General features: G+C 56.4%; 1 protein-coding gene across 3 annotated transcripts; it reads left to right on the plus strand.

Annotated features, from left to right (window-relative positions):
• Nucleotides 1–3320: 3320 nt before the first annotated feature.
• On the plus strand, nt 3321–11983 carry ZNF629 (zinc finger protein 629). 3 transcript variants are annotated; one of them, XM_085016902.1, is made up of 4 exons: nt 3321–3481; nt 3985–4180; nt 5909–6016; nt 6175–11983. In XM_085016902.1, exons 3-4 carry the CDS (start codon nt 5944–5946, stop codon nt 8715–8717), a joined length of 2616 nt encoding a protein of 871 aa, XP_084873028.1. In that variant the 5' UTR covers nt 3321–3481; nt 3985–4180; nt 5909–5943; the 3' UTR covers nt 8718–11983. The 3 variants fall into 3 exon arrangements, with proteins under 3 accessions (XP_084873028.1, XP_084873029.1, XP_005653059.1); XM_085016903.1 differs by lacking the exon at nt 3985–4180 and adding an exon at nt 5701–5783; XM_005653002.4 differs by lacking the exon at nt 3985–4180.
• Nucleotides 11984–12527: the final 544 nt, after the last annotated feature.

Below are 12527 nucleotides of genomic sequence, written 5' to 3' on the forward strand. Positions count from 1 at the left end.
AAAGCTTTTAAAAGTAAAATCAAGTGTATTTTTCACCTAGCCCTTTGTTCAGCTTTTTTTGTTTGTTTTTAGGCTGTCTCTATGGCATATGGAGGTTCCTGAGGGTTGAAGTGGAGCTGGATGCAGGCTTCCATATACCACAGCTGCTTGGGATCCAAGCTGCATCTTCAACCTGCACAACAGCTCCTGGCAATGCTGGATCCTCTACCCCCCACTGAGTGAGGCCAGGGATCATACATAACCTGTATCCTCCAGGGATCTTAGATTTGCTTTCTCTGTGGCCCAGTGGGAAATCCTTAGTTCAGCCGTGTTTGCATTTTATTGTATTTCCTTTCTGTATTTTTCCCAAGCTTAAACAGAAAAATTGTTTTTTTATTGTTGTTGCTTCATTGTCTTCCCAGTGCTCCAAACAGTTACCATTTTAAAAGTTTCTCCTTTGTAAATTAGAAATCATGTAGCAGGACAAGTGGTTACCAAAGTCAAGTCTCCAGATTCTCAGTTCTGCTCCTCAGAAGTAACTACTGTTTCCAGACACCTATGTGAGTGCCCCACAATAGTTGAGATGTACACAGAAGTTATGCATGGAGTCTACCTCTTGTGGGTGGAGAACACTGGGTTGACCCTGTCATTTTGCAGATGAAGGAACTGAGGCCCTGAAAGGTTAGTGGCTAGAGTTATTTCACACTATACCTTAATACAGATTTTGTTTTATTTTTGTATGTATTTATATGTGTGTATATATATACATTCACTTAAGTATGTTAATTTTATGCACTCCTAAATGTCATGTGGTCTTCAGTAACTTTGTTTTTACACAAGGAAAATAAGTTCCAAATGAGATGGGGGGGGAGGCACAGATGGTTCAGGCAGGAAATGCTATAAAATTTGGTTGTGATGACTGTTGTACACCTATGAAAATGTAATAGCATTGAGCTGCTCTTTAGGAATGAGGTCCTCAAATGTGAGATGAGAGCTGGCTCGGGGGACCTGGGAGGTCCTTTCCATCTTCGGAAGTCTGAGCTTTCAGACACAGGAACTCCTAGGTTGACTGGTTCCCTGAGGATTCCATCAAGTTCTTCCTTTATAGTCTCTTCCTCAAAAAATAACCCACACCCTGTGGTCAGGGGGGTCAGTTCCAAATCCTCAGCTGTCCTTGTGACAAGGAGTGAGGAGAGTGCCTTCTTCTGGCTTCACCTCCTCTGTCCTTGCATCCTGCCCTCAGTGCACTCCCCTCCATAGAACAGGGGAGTAGAAGGTCTCCCAGGTACTCAGGACAAGGTTTCCTGGCTCTCTTGCCCATTGGGTCTTTGCCACAACTTTGGATTTTCCACGATTTGTATTTTTATTAGGAAATGTACTGTTTTTTGTTTTTTTTTTTTTGGTCTTTTCTACAGCCATATGGGTAGCATATGGAGGTTCCCACGCCAAAGGTTGAATTGGAGCCATGGCTGCCAGGCCACAGCAGCACCAGATCTGAGCTGTGTCTGTGACCCACACCACAGCTCATGGCAATGCTGGATCCTCAACCCACTTAGCAAGGCCAGAGATTGAACCTGTGTTCTCATGGACACTTGTCGGGTTTGTTAGCCACTGAGCCACGACTGGGACTCCTTGTACTGATTTTTAAATGTGGCAAATTAACTCAGTTTAAAGAAGCCCCCCAAGCCTTGTAGGCCAAATTCACCTTTCACTGTTCCTTGACCCAGGTCCAGATCAGCTTTCTGTAGCCCTGGGAGAGCAAGAGAGGGTTTCAGGATGTGCCCATAAGCCTCTCTGATCCCCAGTTGGCCTCGTCCTCACCTGTGTCTTGGGTGGGGTGGGGTCTGTGGGCAAATGTGATTGTGTAGTTGGAGCCCAGCAGTGGTGCCTTTGCCCAACTTTGTCCCATCTCCTGGGGCCTCAGGGCTTAATCTAGAAACACCTGAGGCAGGACAGCTTTGTTCCACACACTGAGCACCTGCTCCCTTCCAGTCCCTGTTCTAGGCACGGCCAAGCCCCTGCCCTGGTGGAGCTGACCTGCATGCCTGTGTGTGCAGGAGAGTCAAATTGTGTCCAGGTAATGCAGGTGGCTGCTTCTAGAACAAGGGGGGGAGGAGAACAAGGGGAAGCCAGAGGCCCTAAGGTGAGAGGGAGTTGTCAACAGTGATGGGAGCCAGGGATTAGATGGTGATAGGCCTCAAGAAGGAGACAGTGCTGATAAGGGAGCAGAGGCCAAGCCCACAGCTCCAAAGCCCAGATGCAGGCCCAGAGGAGCTGTGTCCCCTTTACCTTTCCCTCAGGGTTTGTTCCTTCTCTTGCTCCCTCATATCTCTGGACATTTAGCCCTTTTGACGCTTTCCTATAATTCCTTTGTGTTTCTCTCACACACACACCAAACCTCTTGAGTTCTTGAGGGCAGAAAGTCTGATGTTTCACTTTGAGGTGTCCCCACATTGCCGTATAATAAAAGGCTTTCCATACACCAATGTGTTACATTTAAGTAAGGATGGCAGGGCCTGAAGCCACTGCCTCACTTCTCACACCTTTTTTTCCCTCTTCTGTGAAATGGGGACAATCACGGCTTGTGTAGAGGAAGGAAAGACATAACGGCTGTAAAAATCCGAAGCCCAGATAACCTGGACCTTGGGAGGTTCCTACATTTCCCCCAGGTTTTCAAGAGGTTTCTTCTGCTCTGAGCAGGGTGCCTTCAGAGCTACGGGGAGAAGGTCTGGCTCTCCTCCCTCCTGCCACCCCTAGGGCCTTGGTTTCCCCCTCTCAGGGGACCTGTTTGAGGATGAGGGGCCGCCAACACCCTCCGTGAGGCTGGGGCCAGAGGCACAGGCTGCCACAAATGTCTCATTGGTTGTGCTGGTCCCTTCAGCCCAAATTCTTGTTGCTGTCACTTCTCACTTCATCGAAGCCATTTTTCAGTCTGTAGGATGCTCCTGCTCTGGGTGTGTCGTGCCAGCCCCTGCTCCCACCCCACAACCCCGGGGGCTTCCAAGCCCCAACCCTGGGTCTGAGTCCCAACAAAGGCAGGCCCCGGGGGAACAGCAGCCACCAAATCAGAGATAGGGCTTTCCGGGAGCGGCAGGCGGAGCCCCTGTGAGATGGTAGTAGGTGGCCAGAAATCTGGAGCCCCTCACTGGCGTCTGGGTTTCCCCCAGAACCAGCTCCCACTGGAGACGGAGAGAGGGGCGTCGTCTCGGCTACCTCCCCGCTTCCCCGTACTCTTTTTTTTCCCAAGCTGTGGGAGCCAAAGGGTTAAATCCCATAGAGCTGATGCTCTGACTCCAGGCTAGAGGGGCCCGGGAAGCTGGGGTCACTTCCTGCTCCGTCCCAGTCACCCTGAACTGGTCCCCGGGTCCTCAGCCTGGGATCACCCCTTGAGAAGGACCCCAGAGTCCTCGGCATCTAGCCCGCCCCCCAAGGCAGGGCATTCAAGGGGTTAAGTCCCCTGGGGCTGGATTTTGCCTTGCGGCCTCTCCCAGACCCCAGAGCCGTGAGTTGGGGACGCCAGGGTTCCCGGGGGGTGGCCCGCAGGGCCCGGGACGGCCGCCGGGGAACAATGGGGCGCGGGAGGCGGGGGCGGGCCCGGGCCTGAGCCCCCTCCCCCGCCCCCGGGCCGCCCGAGGCAGGGGTGGGGGCCGGGCAGGGGCCGCGAGGGCCGAGGATTCTGGGAAGAGCGCGAGGGTCTGGCTGTGGGGGAGGGGAGGGCGTGAGGATTCTGGGAAGAGGGAATTCGGCCGCCCGGGCCGGGGGCTGGGGCGCCGCGGGCGAGCCGGGAATCCTGGGTGCCCTGGGCGGGGGAGGGGAGGGGAGGATGCCGGGCGGGGGCTGGGGCTTGGGCGCCGGAAGGAGGGTCGCGGGCACCGGCTGGAGCAGAAGTCCAGGGTCCCGGCCGGTGCGGGCGCGGGGGGGCCGAGGCCAGGGCGGCTGCATTCCCGCAGCTGCCTCCATGTCAGGGTCACCCTGGGCCGCTCTCCACACCTCTCTGGAAAGCAGCCTTCCTCCTCTCCTTTTTTCTCGCTCGCCCTCCCTCCGCCGTGGGACTGGCCTGAGGTCCGAGGAGAGGCCGGTGCAGGCCCCAGCACTTCTTGCCTCGCTCCTTCTCCCCACTTTCATACTCCATGTCGGCCCTGTCATTAACCCGTTCCCTTCTACACTGGACCGCTGAGTTTGAATTTTCCAGACGATCAAGGTACACAAGCTCTTACCTGTCCTCAGCAAACATAGCGGGGGCAGCCGCCCAGCTTGGCAGAGGTCCCTGCTTCCATGTCCCCAAAGACGTTTAGGGCTGGGAGTGGGGGTTCTCACAACGTAAGGAGCTGCAGAGATGAAGCAATTCATTTACTTCCTAAAATCTTAACTCCCATCTCCTCCTGTTATGTGGCAGGGTTCTGCTGGCTCCTGCCTCACTCTGGTTACCACCCAGCTGCCTCCTCCTGAGTCCTTGCACCACTGCCCCCAGACACACAGTGCCTACCCCACATGGCCATGTGGAGCCCAGGGACTCTCTTAAGGGTTTAGACGTTGTGGGAGGGTCCCCTCCTAGTGCTTAGCTCCTTTGGCCCCTTCCCGTATTCTGGTATCAGATCATCCTTTTTTGGAGTGACAGCTGGCTGTGTTTTCCCTCTAAACTCCTGCTCCCTTGCTGCCATCCCCTCTAAAGGGATTGGACCAAACAGGTTTTGTGGGAGCAAGAGGCATCTCATTCATCTTTTGTTCATTCTACATTTATTGAGCAGCTGTTCTGTGTTAGTAATAAAATAGGGCAGCGAGAAGAGGAGAAAATGTGTCAGAAGATGGGGTGCAGGATGGGAGTGAGAGCGGAAGGCTTCAGTGGGGAGTGCTGTTTTGAGTTCATAGATGCAGATCGTCAGGATCCAACCCTTCCTTTTGCCACTGCCGCCCGGGAAAGCCTCCTGGTCCCAGGAATTTCTCCTTTTGTGTTCCCGTGGCTAGCAGGCTCTGTGTTCTCCCCAGCTGCCCACTTTCTGGAGTCTCACATGACTCTCAAGGTCATCTCCCTCTCTTGGAGGCTGGGACCAGCTAGACACAGAATCTTGCGTTTCTGGTCTTAGCTCTGCAACTTTGTAGCCCTGTGACCTTGGAGAAATCTCCCTGGGTGTCAGTTTCTTAATCTGTAAAATGGACAGTCTGATACCTGGGGTGTATCACAGGCTGGGGGAGGGTTGGGGGAGAATATGAGCCCAGGCAGGCTTGGGTCAGGTGGTCTCCAGGAGTTATCTTTTCCTTTGCATTTCCCTTTCAGTTAGTTCTATAGAAGCAGCCCCCACCCGGGGCTTTAAACTGCCTCCTCCCCCTACTTCTGGCCTAACCTTCAACCTTTCTGTGGTTGGATAACGGAAAAGTGCCCCAGTCTTTTGAAGGGCCCTGTCCCCTCAGGGAAATTGGTGTGGTTTTTTTTTTTTTTTTTTTTAAACTAAGTGTTCCAGGCAGTCTTGGTGCTCTGTGAGGCTCGCAAAGAAAGTTTATTGGTCCCAATTAGCAGCCGCATTAAGGAGGGAAATTAGAGTCTTAATGAGCATCCTCTGATTAGCAAAATAAGTTTTCCAGCCTCTGGGCATCGGAGGGGTGGGGTGGAGAGCCTTCTTTCACTGTCGTGTCAGATACCTCTCAGCCCCCAGACTGGGTTCAAAGGGTTATTATGACTGATGAGCTTTTAATTACACTCTTAAATTCAACCTCCTTGCTTAGTCGTGATCTTAAGATCTGAAGCAGGAAATCAGGTCTGTGGGGGGGAGGCCGCGGTGAGAGCCAGTGCCCACGAAAATGGAGAGGTAGGAGCCTGAAGTTGACATCTCGAGGAATAAGGGCTGGGGGGGGTGGGCAGATGGGGAGGGGGGGTGGGGGAGTGAAGGAAGGCGGGGTCGCCTCCCATGGTGTCCTCTCTCTCCTCCGCCAGGGTCCCGGGAGCCCTGGGCAGTCCTGAGCTCTGGGATGGAGCCTGAGACAGTGCTGTGGGGCCCAGATCTACAGGGCCCTGAACAGAGCCCCAGCGATGCTCAGCGAGGTGAGGCGTGCAGATGGGACTGTGGGCCTGACAAGACTGTGGCTCCAGTTCAAAGAGGGGCCCGGACTCTGGGGGGAGGGCTGGGGGAAGGAATGGAGGAGGCCCAATCCTGTGTCTGAAAAGGACATGGGGGCTGGAGACTCCCATTCTCTCTGTAGGTGCCGAGAGTGGGAACGAAGAGGAGAGCCCTCAGCAGGAAAGTTCTGGGGAGGAGATCATCTTGGGAGATCCAGCTCAGAGTCCAGAATTCAAGGACCCACCAGAGATGCCCCTGGAGACACCCTCCCAGGATCCCTCAGCTCCCCGGGACTCTCCATCCCCACTGAGTCACTCCAGCCCTTTGGACCGACAGACCCCTGTGGACCCTCCAGCCCCCGAGGTAGTGCCGGCCCCATCGGACTGGACCAAGGCCTGTGAGGCCAGTTGGCAGTGGGGGACACTGACCCCCTGGAACAGCCCCCCGGTGGTCCCAGCCAGTGAGCCGAGCCTGCGGGAGTTGGTGCAGGGCCGCCCATCTGGGGCGGAGAAGCCCTACATCTGCAACGAGTGTGGCAAGAGCTTCAGCCAGTGGTCCAAGCTGCTGCGGCACCAGCGCATCCACACGGGCGAGCGGCCCAACACCTGCTCCGAGTGCGGCAAGAGCTTCACGCAGAGCTCGCACCTGGTGCAGCACCAGCGCACGCACACGGGCGAGAAGCCCTACAAGTGCCCCGACTGCGGCAAGTGCTTTAGCTGGAGCTCCAACCTGGTGCAGCACCAGCGCACGCACACGGGTGAGAAGCCCTACAAGTGCACCGAGTGCGAGAAGGCCTTCACCCAGAGCACCAACCTCATCAAGCACCAGCGCTCGCACACGGGCGAGAAGCCGTACAAGTGCGGCGAGTGCCGGCGGGCGTTCTACCGCAGCTCGGACCTCATCCAGCACCAGGCCACCCACACGGGCGAGAAACCCTACAAGTGCCCCGAGTGCGGCAAGCGCTTCGGCCAGAACCACAACCTCCTCAAGCACCAGAAGATCCACGCCGGCGAGAAGCCGTACCGCTGCACCGAGTGCGGCAAGAGCTTCATCCAGAGCTCCGAGCTGACCCAGCACCAGCGCACGCACACCGGCGAGAAGCCCTACGAGTGCCTCGAGTGCGGCAAGAGCTTCGGCCACAGCTCCACCCTCATCAAGCACCAGCGGACTCACCTACGCGAGGACCCCTTCAAGTGCCCGGTGTGCGGCAAGACCTTCACGCTGAGCGCCACGCTGCTGCGGCACCAGCGCACGCACACGGGCGAGCGGCCCTACAAGTGCCCCGAGTGCGGCAAGAGCTTCAGCGTCAGCTCCAACCTCATCAACCACCAGCGCATCCACCGCGGCGAGCGGCCCTACATCTGCGCCGACTGCGGCAAGAGCTTCATCATGAGCTCCACCCTCATCCGCCACCAGCGCATCCACACGGGTGAGAAGCCCTACAAGTGCTCCGACTGCGGCAAGAGCTTCATCCGCAGCTCCCACCTCATCCAGCACCGCCGCACGCACACGGGCGAGAAGCCCTACAAGTGCCCCGAGTGCGGCAAGAGCTTCAGCCAGAGCTCCAACCTCATCACGCACGTGCGCACCCACATGGACGAGAACCTCTTCGTGTGCTCCGACTGCGGCAAGGCCTTCTTGGAGGCGCACGAGCTGGAGCAGCATCGGGTGATCCACGAAAGGGGCAAGACCCCGGCCCGAAGAGCTCAGGGTGACAGTCTGCTGGGGCTCGGGGACCCTGCCCTGCTGACCCCACCCCCCGGAGCCAAGCCACACAAGTGTCTCGTCTGTGGAAAGGGGTTCAACGACGAGGGCATCTTCATGCAGCATCAGAGGATCCATATTGGAGAAAACCCCTATAAAAATTCCGACGGCCTCCCCGCCCACCCAGCCCCTAAGCCGCCTCAGTTCCGGTCTCCCAGGCTCCCTTTTGGAGGGAATTCCTATCCAGGTGCTGCAGAGGGCAGAGCTGAGCCCCCTGGACAGGCCTTCAAAATGCCTGAAGGGCAGGAGAGCTTCAGCCAAAGGCTGGGGCTCCTCTCCTCCAAGTCCTACATCTGTTCCCACTGCGGAGAGAGCTTTCTGGATCGGGCGGTGCTGCTCCAACATCAGCTCACCCACGGCAGCGAAAAGCCCTTTCTCTTTCCTGATTATAGGATTGGTGTAGGGGAAGGGGCAGGGCCCAGCCCCTTCCTAAGTGGAAAGCCCTTTAAATGCCCTGAATGCAAAAAAAGCTTTGCCCTCAGCTCCGAGCTGCTGCTACACCAGAAAGTCCACGCAGGCGGGAAACCCCAGAAGAATCCGGAGCTGGGGAAGAGCTCGTCTGTCCTCCTGGAGCACCTCAGGAGCCCACTGGGGGCCAGACCCTACAGCTGCTCAGATTGTGGGGCCTCCTTCCAGGATCGCCTTGCCCTCATCCGGCACCAGGAGACCCACACCCAAGAAAAGTCCCCCGGACCCGAGGACCCCCTCCCAGCGCCAGCCCCCTTGTCCACAAGCCAGGAAGGGGAGGGAGAGGCCCCTGCCCCTGCCCCCACAGGGAGCAGCAGCAGCCAGGAGGATGGGGAAGGCCCCAAAACGCTCTTGGGAGAAAAGCCCTATTTGTGCCCCGAGTGTGGAGACGGCTTCACAGAAGTCGCAGCCCTCCTTCTGCATAGGAGCTGCCACCCAGGGGTTACCCTGTGAAATGGGTCTGGAGACCAGGGGGCCTCTCTCTCCTGAGAGGAACTCTGGATCGCCCCAAAAATTATGTGGGGAAAGGAGGAAAACCCTATCAGATTGTAGAGAAGCAGAGGAGGGAGAACCATGGGTAAAAAATAGTGCTTTTACATCAGTGATGAGAAACCCTTTTAAATTGTTGGTGGGAACCACTTATAAGGCAGTAGAGAAAAACTGTTGGGTTAGAAACCCTATAAATATGTAGGAAAAAAAAAAAAGCCCTTTTAAGTCTGTAGCAGAAAAACCCTATAAACCATAGTGGATAAAAGCCCTATTAATTGTAGGAAGAGGCCCCAATATGTCTCTAGACAACCTTCTAAAACTGTATCGAAACCCTTGTGAAACTCTAGGGTCGCCGAAGTGCAGGGGAATCCCACAGTGGCCTTGACCTGGGAGGAGTGACCCTTAGAAGGTAGAGAAGAATCTCCCATGAACTTGCTCCGCACGTTCCCTCCCCCTGGAGGGTGGGTGGGTGCCTCTCTCCCAGAGCCTGGGATATTATTGCCTGGGGTAATTACACTGCTCAGCCGGGGAGGAAGGAGTGTGGGCATCGCGTGGAACCAGAAAAGGAAAGGCAGAGGGAGGAGAAATGATCCGGGAACTAGGAAGAGGAAAGTCAAGCTCGTGGCCCCGGGTTACCAGGGCACTCTCAGATGCCATTGTGTGTGAGGGGAGAGGCCCTCCGTGTGAGTTCCTGATGAGAAAGAACCCGAACACGGGGGCGGAAGAAAATGTCAGGTCTTTTTGAAGGCTGGAGTTCATAAAGGAGCATAAAGGCATGGCGTGTGTGAGAACACGAGGGAACCGCCACCAAAATCAGGACGAGTAGTGCGCTGAGGAAGGTGGAGGTGGGGAGACGTTGCAACGGAACCCAGCAAACCCAGGCTGCCTGGTCCTCCAGGAGCTTGTTAAACTGCAAATACAAGCAGATCCCAGCTCAGGCCACCAGGGTTCCCCCCTGCCCGGCCTCCCAGCCAGGCAGGACCCCCCTTCCCCCAGCCAAGCTGGGGACATCTCCTCTGACAAGCCCCCAGGGATGGAGGGCCCCTCCTGCCTCGTTCTCAGGTCTCACTGTCAGGAGGCGTCTCCTGCCACCTGCCACCAGTCCTGCTGCAGTGGCAGCCCGTTTCTTCGATTTCTGTCCACAGTCGGAGAGGGAGAAGCGCTGCTGGTCGACCTCCAAAGAATAAAGCCTTGCAGAGACTCAGCCTGTGTGTGGTGTAATCCTCCCCAGACATCTCACGTCAAGACAGCCCAGTGTGGCTTCTCTGTGGCAATGAGGGCCAGCGAGTCGACAGGACAGAGCTTTGGTTGGCCAGCAGCAAGCCGATTTGAAACCTTTCACCTCAGCTGTTAGCAAGGCTGCCAGCAGGCCAGGCCAGCCTGCATGTTGTGTGGGGTGTCGGGAACACCCCACAGACTGGACTGTGGTTCCCCAAAGAGTACACGGAGGCCTCTGCGGTTGTAACAAGCCAGCCCACTGGCCGATTGGGAAAGGAACATACCCCACCCACTTGGCTCCTCCTTGGCCAGAAACCTCCCGAGGGAAACAGAAGGATGAGAAATACCCTCGTTGGCCAGGCTGCTCTCCTGGCCTCACACAGCACACACGGTGACATACTTTCATTATCCCAGCCAGACCCACTCACGTGGCTGGGAGTGTGTGGCAGGGAGAGACTGCTGTCCTCTAAAATGGCTGAAGAGAGGGAACTCTTGAAATGTTCATAACAGGAACCCCACCCCCTAACCCTGGAGAAGGCGAAGGCTCTGTCCAGCGCTGGGTCCAGTGGAAGCGCCCACAGCCTGCCCAGCAATGCACTGTGGTCCTGGAGTAAGAATTGGACACCAGATGAGGTGGCCTTTCAGGTGTCACGTCCCTGGAGAGGGTGACCCAGCTTCTGACAAACCTGTGGAAGAGACCTGATTCCACTACCTGAGTGTTCAAAAGGTGAAATGCCTTCACCCTTCATCTGTCCTGTCCCCAGAGGGATGACTCTCACATATCAGAGCTGGAAATCCAGAACACGGTGGGAGGAAGAAGGTCGGCCTGCTGGGGAGAAGGCAACGGCAGGCCTGGGATGACTGTGGGGAGACCCTTCTTGACATCTGCATAAAGTCCCCACCCCACCCAAGTGCCAGGTCGGAAAGCACTGCTGAGAGGGGCGAAGCAGGCCTGCCCGCCTCTGCTGACAGAGTCACCCAATGGGGTGTTCTGCTGAGCCTGAGGAAGAGGAGATGAGTCCCCAGGCAGGTTTCTTCCTTCTACGATGGTAGCAGAAACTTCAGTTGCGGAGACACCACCTTGTGATGAAGCCAGAAGCAGATCCCCTTGGAAACAGGTCTGGGAATCTGTCTCTAGGAAAGTCCTGGGGAGCAGCCTTTGGGGCTCTGGAGCCAGTGCTGGGGGGAGATGGGTCTGTAAGTTCAAAGGCTCATGGGAGGCCTATTGAGGACTAGGGTGTAGCATACATAGTAGGATGCTCGCATGTTGTAGGGATGGGCGAGGGCCAGGGGTCTTGGCTCCGGTACAGAGTGGATGATGTGGACACAATTAGTTGGGGTCTGGGGTTTCATAGCATGAAAGGGGGCAGGGTCGGAGACTCCTGGGTGTGACCTGTTCGCTGTTGGCCAACTCCGCAAACTCCTTTAGCCTGGTGCTTCCCTCCCAGAGCAACCTCTCTGCTGGGAGGATCTAAGCAGGGAGCAGGCTGGGGAGGTGGCGGTGTCCAGAGTCCCCAGCTCAGGCCAAGGCCCAGGGGTTGTGGCACTTTCCCACCAGAACTGAATCTGGAAAGCAGAGTGTAGGCAAGCCCTCTTGTCCGACTCCACGCAGGCCTGACTCTTCACAAGTGCCTGGTGGGGGAACCCAAGGCAGGGTCACAGTGTCATTGGTGAAAGCTGAGGGGAGAATAGAAACTGATCTGAGCTTTAGGGTGAAACTTGAAACTGCTATGGATATGGAGGTCAGATGGGAGCTTGAGAGAATGGGGCCTGAATCCTGAAGGGTGGGGAAACTTGAAACCATCACAACCAAAAGATGGGGTTCCATGGCACCCCGCCCCTGAGGGGAGCGGCCCCAGACTCCTTTGTCTCCATTAGGGAAGCCCCACTCCCCTGACTTGTCCCCCTGGAGTGAAGAGAGACCCCCACTTTGAGTGTTGTGTGTCAATAACAGTGTTGTGTCACCGGTGGTCATGTTGATTAGTTGAAGAGAATAAAGGGAATCAGACGTCTCAGGTGGTTTCTGTCTTCTCGTGAGCCTGGAGCAAGCCCAGAGAGCCCTTTCTTTCCTGGGCAGGGTCCACGTGCAACCTCGAGAGCTCAGCCCAGCTGCAGGCCGCTCTTGCACCCGTTTTCCTGGAGGCCCTAAAATTCCCATCCAGGGCTTGCTGGTGGGAGCCTGGAGGTTTATGGAGTTTTAAAGTCTGTCCTCTTGGGGGACAGGGGGAGACATGTGCTGAGAAGGTGGCAGAGCCAAGCAGCACAACATGCTGGCCTCTCGGTGCCTGGTGGGTGACTCTGGCACTGGCTGGCTCAGGTCCAGCCCCATGAGGCCTCTCTGGCCAACAGCGCCCACAGTGCCACAAGGGAACACGCCTAAGATCTAGTTGCAAAAACTGGTGCCCACCTCCTCTGGTTTGCCTGGGTCCTAGACCTTGGGGAGAGGTGGAGGGAAGACCTGGTTTGTCATCTTGCTCTCCTGATATGACCCCTGAACCCCCACCATGGGCAGAGGCAGGGGCTAAGAGAAGGGGAGCCATGTGCCTGAGGGAAACC

This window comes from Sus scrofa, chromosome 3 (assembly GCF_054392235.1).
Source record: "Sus scrofa isolate SSC_HxYL_T2T_F1_AM1 chromosome 3, Sscrofa_HxYL_maternal_Yorkshire_Landrace_v2.0, whole genome shotgun sequence".
NCBI classification, from domain to species: domain Eukaryota; kingdom Metazoa; phylum Chordata; class Mammalia; order Artiodactyla; family Suidae; genus Sus; species Sus scrofa.